The sequence below is a fragment of the Atta cephalotes genome (genome assembly GCF_000143395.1).
Source record: "Atta cephalotes unplaced genomic scaffold scaffold00079, whole genome shotgun sequence".
NCBI classification, from domain to species: domain Eukaryota; kingdom Metazoa; phylum Arthropoda; class Insecta; order Hymenoptera; family Formicidae; genus Atta; species Atta cephalotes.
Genome location: NW_012130143.1, coordinates 361,023 through 373,081, shown reverse-complemented (window position 1 = coordinate 373,081; position 12,059 = coordinate 361,023). Strand labels below are relative to the sequence as shown.

The 12,059-nt window shown below is 35.0% G+C and overlaps 1 protein-coding gene across 1 annotated transcript in view; it reads left to right on the top strand.

Moving 5' to 3' along the window:
* The window catches only part of LOC105624447, a 37,564-nt gene extending 30,447 nt beyond the window's left edge, over positions 1-7,117 (top strand). The window contains exons 5-8 of the mRNA XM_012205807.1: positions 3,874-4,111; positions 4,466-4,852; positions 4,945-5,196; positions 5,306-7,117. Of these exons, the coding sequence (XP_012061197.1) occupies positions 3,874-4,111; positions 4,466-4,852; positions 4,945-5,196; positions 5,306-7,117 (2,689 nt within the window). The remainder of the gene's footprint in view (positions 1-3,873; positions 4,112-4,465; positions 4,853-4,944; positions 5,197-5,305) is intronic.
* Positions 7,118-12,059: the final 4,942 nt, after the last annotated feature.

Genomic DNA, 12,059 nt, shown 5'->3' with positions numbered 1-12,059 from the left:
ACACACACACACACACACGCACGCACGCACACACACACACACACACACACGCGCGCGCGCACACACGCACACACGCACACGCACACGCGCGCGCGCGCACACACACACACACACACACACACACACACACACACACACACATATATATAGAATGTTCCGGAAGTTTTAGTACAGCCATTGTAAAAAATAAGTGGAAAATGTAGAATAACATTTTCTCATATGAAACTTCATTTTCAGGAAAATAGACTTTAAGTATTCTATGTATGTGTGTTTTGACTCTTAATAGATCTCTCTGTAGACTACTACCTCTGTTCATGTTTGTGTTTACCAACATGTTTGTGTCGGGTAATCGAGAATATACAGGAGATCGAGAATAAAATAGGATATTCACGCATGATGAATTTTATTACTTTATAAATTATTGAAAATGTTGAGAATAAAGCCTCAAATTTTATTTCATATTTTCAACTTATATTTACATGAAAAATTACCTGCTTTTCCACGATTTCCGAAACATTCTCTATGCTTGATATGTTTTCATACATGTTATTGAATGTTATTTAATTTGATTTTATTTTTAATTCTTAATAATTTTTTGTCATAATATCAAGAGACACTGTATAGAACGAAAAAAAAATGTAATGTTCAGCGTGATATAAAAATTTCATCATTCCATTCAGTCCATTAATTGTATTATATATTATCACCATTGGCGTGACAAACCAAATCAAATCTGATCAATCAACATCCTAAGTTGGATCTTGATTTCCCTGTTTCCTTAAAAAGGTATTATATATTTTTAATTTCTATGGAAGCGAATTAATATCATAATTCACTGCCGAATCCTCCCAGAAAATAGTAAAGCTGCATATATTTGTAGAGAATGAGTTTTTTTATAAGCAGATATATGGGACTTACTGATTTCGAACAGTTAAGGGAATCTCTGGCACGAATATTCTCCGTAGTTGGCCATTGCCTTTCGGGAGATAAAATAAAAATTCAATGTTTTTAGCCAAATTTAAACCCGAGATTTTAGCACAGAGAGTAGACATGCAACTCTACGGCCTCTGCGCCATGATTGTCACATTAATTATATTATTAAGAATGTTTCAATTCAATCGGCATACAATGTAAATATTTATTCACGTGACTATAATATTTAATCTACGCTTTTTCTATAGAAAATTATCAGGGATAGATATTCTTTCTTTATGTGGAAAAGATCAATGATAAAATGAATAATGTGTTTAGAAATATTTTCTCCAATTGTTTCTGTCTCCGATGGCAGTCACGCAGGTCGCATCGACATGCAAATCGTGTCATTTAGGTGGCATCGCGGCAAGATGCGTTTCTGTTCCTTCGAAGCGTTTTATACTCGCGGCGATTCGGTACGGTGCATTAAGCCGGGCTGCCGTTTACTGCAATTTACCAGCGATTCTTCGCAAACGATTATGGTTGCGGCGAGGAGAAGTTGAAGCGTTTCCGGACGAAGCTTCCTCATCGAGGCGAGGCTGTAAACGCCATGTACCATAATCGTTTCCCTTCTTCCGGCTTGTCCCCGTTTAATCTTTCTATGTCACAAGTTTCTATTCTTATGGATATTCGGAAAAACCAGTTACGCGAGTGATGACTTCGATCGTCGAGATTATCTTCCTCGAAAATATATGGGAAATCTGTTTCACATGTTTCATTAAGAAATCATATTTCTCTCTGGTTAAGCGTGTCACAGTTGTCAATTTACTCTATAATATTTTAATCTCAAAGAATTATATTTACTTTTATTATGTATAATATGTATTTTAGACAAGTAAAATTAATACCAAACAATATTATGTTTTATCGATAATGATTATACAAAAAATTATGCGAAAAAAATTATGCACAAAAGATTCTTGTACAATATACCATAATAATAAATGCAATAATAATGTATTCTTGATAAATATCACAGTAAAATTCGAACTCTGATTTTGCAATAATAACAAATTAAAACAGTAATGTGCTGTCCAAAGAATTGTATGTGCCAAGGAAGAACTGTACGTGTCAAGGAAGAAATGCGAGAATGCCGACACATTGAAAATAAATAAAAGAGTGCGGTCTACTTGAGAAAATATCGGAGATGCTATGCACACATAGCATCTCCATTCACCCGCGGATTCCGTTCGCTTCCGTTCACCATGACGAGCCCTCCGACGGTGGTTAGTTGGCCTCTGTCGTGTTACCGCGAAATGCTATTAAGTTACTATTATCTAGGTAATAAGGCCCGTCACGATTTAGGGCGTGTATAATGGGGAGCGCATCACAAAGCGCGCATTATCACGCGTACCATGATTCCACCTAATAGCTAAATACGGATTGCCAATTAGCGGTCGTCAGCAAATAAGCTGTCTGCACAGATACTGTAAAGATCCTTCGTTCAAGTCCGTTTCCCGCGGCTCCAGTTGTCTTCTGCGATTGAAAGAAGACGCTTCTGGAGCATCTTCTGTTTATGCCATCCACCTTTTGTCAAAGGCTTTATTTCAAAGTAATGATTTTTTGTGTTGACTTTTTATTATCTACTTCATTGAAATGAGAATTTTTTTTTTTAGATACTGTCTTTTAGCTATCTATCATTCAAAGATCAATACAATAAAAGAAAATATTCAAGCATTAATTACGATGTTACACAATCACATTACATGTTATACAATCATTATTCCGCTAATTGTGCAGTTTTATATGTATGTATGGTGAATTAAACGCGTTTCTGTAAAATAAGAAGCTTGTAAAAATCCGAATAAGTAAAGAAAATGGGAGATGATTAGAAAAGATATAAGAAACTACAAAAAGCTCCTACAATTTATTAATTATGATAAATGTAAATGGAATAAGCTTATGCAATCCACTAATTACGATAAATGCAAATGGAATAAAGACTAAGCGTAATAAAGTGTAATTTAAAATAAAAAGATGTAATTATAATCAATTTGTTGACCTTTTAACTTTCTCTTTTGAAAAATGGGTATTACAACTAAACATCATTCATTGAGCGAGAGATACAATGTGTAATTATATAAATATCATTTTATATTCAAAGACACGTATACGACGTAATTATATAATTTCATCGTACGTTGTGACCCAGTATTACATGTGATTTCATTGATTTCACTGGATTTAATGAATTTACAATTATTTACGATTGTATTATTGTCAATTGTATTATCATAAATTATGATGAACATTACATCTCTTAGGCACGTAGCTATTCTCAGAAGAGGTGATATAAGTAACAAATACTTCACGTGATGTCAGCGAATCGATGCTGCGTTCGATACAATCCCGTTTGTCTCGGCGTATGTTAAGCCCGTGTTGATTTAGCAGCACGAGCAGATAACTCATTATCTGTCAAAGTAGCGAAGAGCTGTTGGCCAAAGTACTACTCTACCAATTAATCCGATTAATTCTGCGTGCCTGGGTGACCGATTGCTGACGCGGGTGCGAAGTTTCGCGCAGCAATTGACGCTCCGGTACTTGCCCTCTTGGTAAATCAATTTTACAGTTCTCTGTATGTTTAACAATTTTGTTTCATATTCCCTCAAATTGATTAATTTCACTTGTTTCTTCAAATAAAATAAAAAAATGGAAAATTTAATAATGAAATAAACAATTACTATAATGCTAATGAAAAGGATGAACAGGTATTAATTTAATCATCCTCTATGTTAATTAGTACCTTTCTGTTTTCTTAAGATTATTCTATTTAACGGAACAACTTAATTAAACATATCTAAATTAATTATTATATAGTTAATAACACACGTATCACGAATATGAAAATATCATCATGTCTTGATAGAAAAGGGTAAATATAATTTTCTGTACTATTTTCAGTGACGTGACGGTTTCGTCGAACGTTCGCGAGTGGTTACGCTCGCCGGCCTTCGACGCGCGACAGTGGGAAGACGAGGAGTTGTTGCTGATGCTGCAGACAATGTTTGTCGAGCTCGACCTACCTCAAAAATTCAACATTCCCTTGCCGATTCTGAGGAACTTCCTGTATGAAGTCTACAATAATTACAACGAGGTGCCATTTCACAATTTCAGGCACTGCTTCTGCGTGGCGCAAATGGTGAGTATTTCTTTATCTTCATACTGCTCTAATTTGCACAATTTTCCGCGAAGACAATTAATAGTTATGTGATAGCGTGATTGTAATTACATGTTGATACGCGAGAAGATGTATAATAATAATAATAACAAGTGTGATGAACAATATTGCAGTAATTACGATGACTATTTGTTTGTTACACTAATTGTTTGATTACACCTATTAATTGGCGTTAACTGCATTATTCTATAGTATAATATAATTAAATTATTTCTTAAGCGATTAAAAAAGTATAATAGTAACAAGTATAACGCTTTAATCTATAGCTACAGATCGAATTGAGTTATTGGCTCAGTGCTAATTGATTGTATCTAGATGTACGCGATAGCCTGGGCGGTGGATCTTCCGTCGAAAATCGGTGACCTCGAGGTCCTCATACTGATTGTCTCCTGTATTTGCCATGATCTTGACCATCCGGGCTACAATAATATTTATCAGATAAACGCGCGGACCGAGCTGGCGTTACGCTACAACGATATCTCGCCCCTGGAGAATCATCATTGCTCTGTGGCATTCCGGGTCTTGGAAGCGCCCGAGTGCAACATTCTCGCATCCTTGGACAACCCTACGTATAGAATAGTTCGTGAAGGTATCATAAGATGCATTTTAGCGACCGACATGGCCCGGCATAATGAGATCCTCGGCCAGTTTACCGACATTACTCCCGAATTCGATTACACCAGCAAGGCGCACATAAATTTGGTAATTCATCGACGACTGATATTTAATGATTGATGAAGTATTTAATGAAATATTTAATCAGATCAACTTAATTTCTTATTTATGTTCCGCAGTTGTCCATGATCTTGATCAAGGTGGCTGATATAAGCAACGAAGCACGACCGATGGAAGTCGCGGAACCGTGGCTGGATAGATTGCTTCAAGAGTTCTTCAAGCAGAGTGACGCAGAGAAACTCGAGGGACTTCCGGTCACGCCCTTCATGGATCGCGATAAAGTGACCAAGCCGTCCTCCCAAGTTAGCTTCATCGGCCTAGTTCTCCTCCCTCTTTTTGAAGCTCTCGGCGAACTTCTACCCGAGTTGCAGGTATTTCATCTTTTCATACATATATACTTATTTATCTGTGTCTGGAAATTAGCAGTATGTAATCATCTACATATATATAACTAAATTCGTATGAAATTCTGTTTTTCAGGATCTCATAGTTCAACCGGTCAGGGAAGCTCTGGAGTATTATCGAAGGCTGAATGAAGCAGCCAAAGATGAGCGTCATCATCGGAGGAGCGTTGTCGACGTCGGGGAGTCGGCGCCATCCAACATGTCAACCGCTACTGGTAGTTCATCCACCGTTATCAAGTCTACATCATCGCATAGCATGCGCTCAAAAAGATCCGCCACGACAATTCATTCGCGTTCGCGTTCCACCGACGATGATATTACAGAAAATTTGACGATGGAGGAGGCGGAAAATGTCGAGAGCTCTGATCCGGAGACCGCCACGGAGGTAGAGATCAGCGAAAAGACGCTAAAGTTCAAAATTTCTACGGAGGGCACATTGACCGGCCCGACGTCCGGTCGGAAGAGCTATCCTGGCAGTCGGAAGGGCAGCCGAGAAAAGTCTTCGTTGGATTATCATAATCACGACTTGGCCAAAGCTGTTCGTGATCACGATTACGAAAGGAGACGTAGCAAGGGCGAAAATCTTGGCAGTGACTTGAGCTCGCCGGTGAGCGCGAGGTCTGCCGAGGGTACACGGATCCTTGAGGAAATGGAGAAAGACATGATTATTTCAGACGTCAAGATTGAAAGCAAGACGCCTGAGGGAAACGGTAATGTCGTCGCGGTGGAGGCCCGCTCGCAGCCGAAGAACAATGTAAGAAAAACCAGCAATGTCATAGAGAACGATCAGGAAAACAGATCAAGCCGCAGGGATGTTCACAGTAGTCGGGAATCGATCGGTTTGCGATGTTGCTGCGACGACAAAACTGGGCCGAATAACAAGTCCCTATTTTCACGACTGAGGAACTTTACGGACCGCCTTAGCATGAGCTTTGACTCAAAGGATTCGCCTAGTCCAAAACCGAAGCATACTTCGAAGATGCTCAATAAGAGTAACTCGATTAGTAGTGGTTCGGCCACGACTACCTCATCGAGATATAACAATTCGTTGTTTATTTGCAAGCGCTGCAACTTGGTTAAGTCCTCATTAAAACACGGCAACAAGGCAGCCATTGCAACCGTGGTGGAGTTATCGCCAGTGGACAAACGGGCGATGACTCTGCCAAAGGTTCGAAAGTCCACGGATAGTAAGAATAAGAGCTGGCGAACAGTATTCGCCAAAGAGAAGAGATCGTCCACTTCTTTGGAGGCTTTACCGGCAGCCAGTTCTGGCTCCCGTTCGTTTTCCAAGCACCGCAGAAACTTGTCAAACCCTGAGGGCAAGTCGCAAAGCTTGAAGGAAACGAAGACTCGACATCAAACTCTGGACATCGAGTTTCATGAAATAGACATTCGTTCGAAGAATCAACAACCTGAAATTATAGTCAATCCAGACGATACCTGCTGCGATATCGAAGAAGATATCGGCAAGGTAGAAATCAGAAGAAGTTCGGCCAGCATGGAAGATATCTCCAAAATGGCAAAACAGGCAGCGGAAGCTGCTGTATTAGGCGTGCTAGATCCTAAAAAGGCAGAGGAGCGTCCTCACACCGGTAGTCTAGACTCGATGCTCTGCAAAGAGGTGTCCAAGTCACGAAAGAAGCATTCCGCATTCTGCTCGCCCGCGACGACGAAAAAATCGTCACCTGGATTATTTTCGCGATTTAAATCCGGCATGAGCATTGATAGCACTCGGAGCAATAGCAACAGCGATTCCTTGCATGATCACGGCTCACAAAGCGGTTGGATATCCTCATTGACAGCTAGCTTCCGGCCAAAAAGACATCCGAACGAAACGCCGCTGTCACCGCATCCACCGAGATCGCCCAGCAGAGAGGAGATCAAGTGATACGTCCTGGTGGTCGAGGATTCCTCTGACAAGAAACTCAGCCTCCGCGGTTGGTGGCCTGAGAATTTGTTCTGCTGCAATAGCTAAGAATTGAGCGAGAAAGTTGAATGTCTAAAGAGGCTAATTTAGACCAAGAAATTTCCGGGAATATTGTCTTCATATTCGTAAAAAAAAGAAACGAATAAAATGATTTGTAAAAGATTTTTTAAGACGTTTAAATTTTCTAATGCAGGAATTATCTCGCGTATTTCTCTCTCATTGCGATATTAATTGTTAATAGATTAATAATTGCGATGGAAAAATCTCTAATCGAATGCGTCAACTATATTCTATTTTGCGAAATAAAATGTACCATAAATTCTTGTGAGTAATTCACAATATCGCAGCGCATGATGCATTTGTAATATACGAATTAAATGTTTCTCTATGTATAATATTGAAAACGGTCAATTTGAATGAACGTATTTGCTCGAGTATGCCATTTATCGAGAAAAAGATATATATAATATATGATTACCGCAATTGAATTAAAATAATCTTGCAGAGGAATCTTCAGACCATTATTTCGTGTTATCAACTTTGAGTGTTTTACATCATGACGATTGACAAAAATTGAGATACATTTATTTGTGAAGGGCATCTATGGCCTGTGGAATACAAAAAGATGTATGCTATATACATAAACTATTTTATTTATTGTTCAATTAAAGAGTAGCCTAATGCGTAATCATTAATGTTGTTCGTTACTATACATATATAAATATAGGTAAAGTGCAGATATATACAAAGACATAAGGATATACATATATCCATCGTGCATAAAAATATATATATAAATCTATAATATACACGAGCAAGGATAATTAAACGGAAAAGAAGAGGAAGAAGACAAACAAGTAGATTGTAAATGTGGCTCTATTGTATCGATGTACGATTAAGTTTCACGAATGTACTATGTAATCAAGGATGTAAGGATAAGAGAATATTCTCTGACTGTTTCTAGAATATCTTGAAAATAATCGCGTGTTTTTAGGCAATATTCTCAAAATTCCCGGACAATATTCTCAAAACGGAGATATTACTATTTTCCAAAAGCACGTGATTATTCCGATTCTGAAAAAAAGAAACATGTATACATATATATTCTCGAATCCTAGAATATTCTTATATTATTTTCATTCTCGCAAAGACTTCACTTCACCTAAAATTAGCAGTTGCCACGGTGAAGAGAGAAAATGAGATAGATTTGTCGGAATAATTATTGCACTGTTTGTCGAGATTCACGCGTAAAAAAATCTCGTCGATTCAATTTGATCAGAGAATATTACACGGAAAGAACGGTTTTGCTAAAATATTTAATTTAGCTAGATCCGTACAGAAAGAGAATCCCCTAGAAAAACTTCCAGTATCAGATTGCTTCTTGTTCTGATGAAGTTAATTGCAATAGCATTTAACGATGTCTCAAGATATGGAAATAACCCGTAAATCGTAAAACTTCCTCGAATTTAGCTAGATATAAATTTAAAAATAATTTTGTTAGACCATCAAATAATTATAATTATATAGGATAATCATAATTAAGATGCTTAAGTTAGTTGCTAAAATGTCAAAACTTTTTGCAGCATTATTCATTGTACAATATATACTTAAGTGTTTTGATAATCCAACAAAATTATTTTCAGATCTGTAGCTAAATTTTTAAAGCAAATCGTTCTTTTCGAGAATTGTATCGTAAACTATCTTTTATCCAGCTACGCATCACTAAAGTGCAACCAAGCTTGAAAAAATGATTTGTTCTCGCTGATATATTAATCAAGGAAAACAGATCGGTCTGAAATTTCTTAAAAGAGATTGGAAATATTATGATCTCAGTGTCTCTTCGAACGTCAAACACTGCGAGAAAGAGTAAACTTCGAAAAAGAAAAGCAATTCTTAATGGTTCTCTTCTCGACGAACTGTCCTCTCCTGTGATTATTCCGTTTAAAAATTCAGACACATAATTTTGATTAACGCATTACGTGCGAATTACTTCTAAACGGCGTTTTGCTTTTCATGTTTTAGCTGTTTATACTTTTATACTTTAACTGCGTTTGTACAGCGATTAAAAACCGTATGTATTGTTGAATTCTAGTCTTACATTATTGTTTTTAAGGAAAAAGAGTTGGTTTCGGGCGCGTTTTATTTTCTGTGACGGTCTTCGCGAGAAGAAACTCGATGTGCGAATAAATGAGCGAGCGAACGAATGAGTGAACGAACGAGCGAATGATTCTGCCAATTATTTGACCGATTATTTGATAAATGATTTGTTCCTCTCTCTCTTTTTTTCCATGCCATAAAATTAGAATTTGTCGATTAAATTAAATGGAACTGAATGCATGACGACACAAGCGGAAAAGCTATGTGTAAAACTATTAAATAATTAATTTTAATTTTAAATTCTATATATAAGAGAAAGAATAAAGATTGCGTTAATCGCGCAATTTTTTTATGCAGCAAATTCTGCTGTCGGGATACAAAATCGAAAATCAGATAATTATATCAGATTCAGTAAATCTTTTGTAACTCTTTCATGAGTTTCAGAATTGAATTAGTGTATTCACATTTTCCTACAATATAAGAAAGTTATTATCGAAAAAATAGTAAAGGACATTTAAGAAAAGGAAAAATTGAAATAAGTAGAAAAATGCGATTATGAGAAAATGGCGTCAATGATGAATATATTATAATAATAAATAATCAAATTTTCAATTTGTGATGTGGATGAAAAAAGACATTTGATTCTCGAAATAAGATTATTAAGTAATCGTAGAAATAAAATTTCTACCTAAAAATTCCAATCTCAATTAGATTTTATCCGAATTCATGAAACACTATGCGAAATATTTTAATAAATAAAAATAGAGTAAAAGTAGAGTATGAATAATGCGAAAATATTATTTTTATTACTTTTGAAAACATAAAAATGAATTTAAAAATTTGTTTAATGATATTAAAAAGGATATTAAGGATATTAAAAAAACATTGCAAACTGATAATGTTAATGAGAATATGATCAAATTGCAATATTTTTCGAGTTGTATAGATTAAACTTGAAAGGAATAATCAAGTATTTATTGTAAAAAAGTTGTATCAATGACCAAATTGTTTCTAAAATATTTCTATGTCATATCCTAAAAAAAATCAAATGTACTTTTTTCATTTATATCTTGCTCTTCGTGCCTGATTATTAGTGTTCAAGATCGATATTGGAAAAAGATACTCAAAGACTAATTATTTTTAAAACTTTTTCTAATTATACAACAGCAAAAAAAATTTGAATTTCTCGATTTTAATCTTTTAAAAGTATGTCCTTACAGAAATGAATAATTATTTAATAAAATTATTGTTATGTTAAACTTGCGATGTAAACATCTTAATTTTTGAAATTTTCTAATACAAAGACTTTTCTTATAAATAAAAACATTAATATAAATTTCTTTTTATAAATTTTTTTTTAATTTTAAATTTATTAGTATGTTCTCGGATCAAATATATTTTCGGGTATTTTTTTCCGAAATTAATCACACATTTATCTACAATCTTACATATTCGACTTTTTCGAATTTTTCTCAAAGACTTAATTAAAACATAATCAACGATTTTCAGAAATAATCAAAAAATCTATTTAAATTAAAAAATCTAAGTTTCATAAAATAGAATGTGGAATAAAATTCAATTTATAAGAACGTTAAAATGTTGATCATCGCTTCTCCAGTGTTTAATGATTAGAGATGCATAATAAATGAATAAAAATATATTAATAACATGAAAAGGGATGCAATGGGCCAATCGAGCCGTATTATACGGCATCGTTTTACTCGTCAATTGAATCTTTAGTCCCTCTAGAATTTTTCTCATATTCCAATCGTCGTCAATTATTGGGATAAAATATATTTAAACTCGTTCGCATAATTCATTGTGGTCTCCATTTCCAAACGTTAACGTTGAAGAGAAGAAATCGGTGTTTAACACGCTTAACTTTATTTATTATTATACCTTTATACCAAAATTATCAATTTATTATGTATACGACAATCTTGTTTTAACCAAAGTTACCAATTTTTTTAAATGCTCTTTTTAGAGCTAATATTAGCATTCACAGAGAAATAATGTGAAAGGGAACTTTAGAAGTTTTACAATTATTTTAGAACTTCTGAAGAAAGTTTTCACTTCTTCCATGCTTTCCTCCACTCTATTCGCCTGAAGGATAAAAATAAGACGGCTTGTTGACAGAAAATAAATTTGATTTATTACTCAGTCATCAAATATATTTTTACATTTAATAATTATTAACATTATTAATAGTTAAATTAAATTATTAGTTATTAAATAATTGCTCTATGCTAACATTGATACCAGTTGCTATTAAAAAGTGACTCGTTATGATAATGTTTCTAATTTTAAATTCTTTGAATATTCGATAATTAAAATAATTAACGAGCTTATAAAATGTTATCATAGCGACATATGAGATGTTCGTAGAAGTGGCGTGAGCTCAATGCACACATTTGAGTAAAACGCAGTTATAAAGATGTTAAGTAATGCAGCTTTGTTGACATTTCAGATTGTGATTAATATTATTTTTAAACAAACAGCTTTATGTATCGCAGCGATTTCGAAACTCTAATACGAAACTTCTCGATGTCCTTCGTGAATTCGAATAATTGAATCATGAACAAATTTCATGTTTATACAAGATCCGTTCTCCGTCTCTCGCCGTCCTTTTCCCATATGGCGTTAAATTAAGTCACCGATTGCCAAGAGAAAAGAAAAAAGAGATCAGTCGCGATTATTGCATCGGATTGTCTCATCGTTAAGGGAATGTTAATTATATGAAATTTATGCGTACGATGTAATTTGAATGCACGTGAGAACGTGTGTGTATATATATATATATATATAT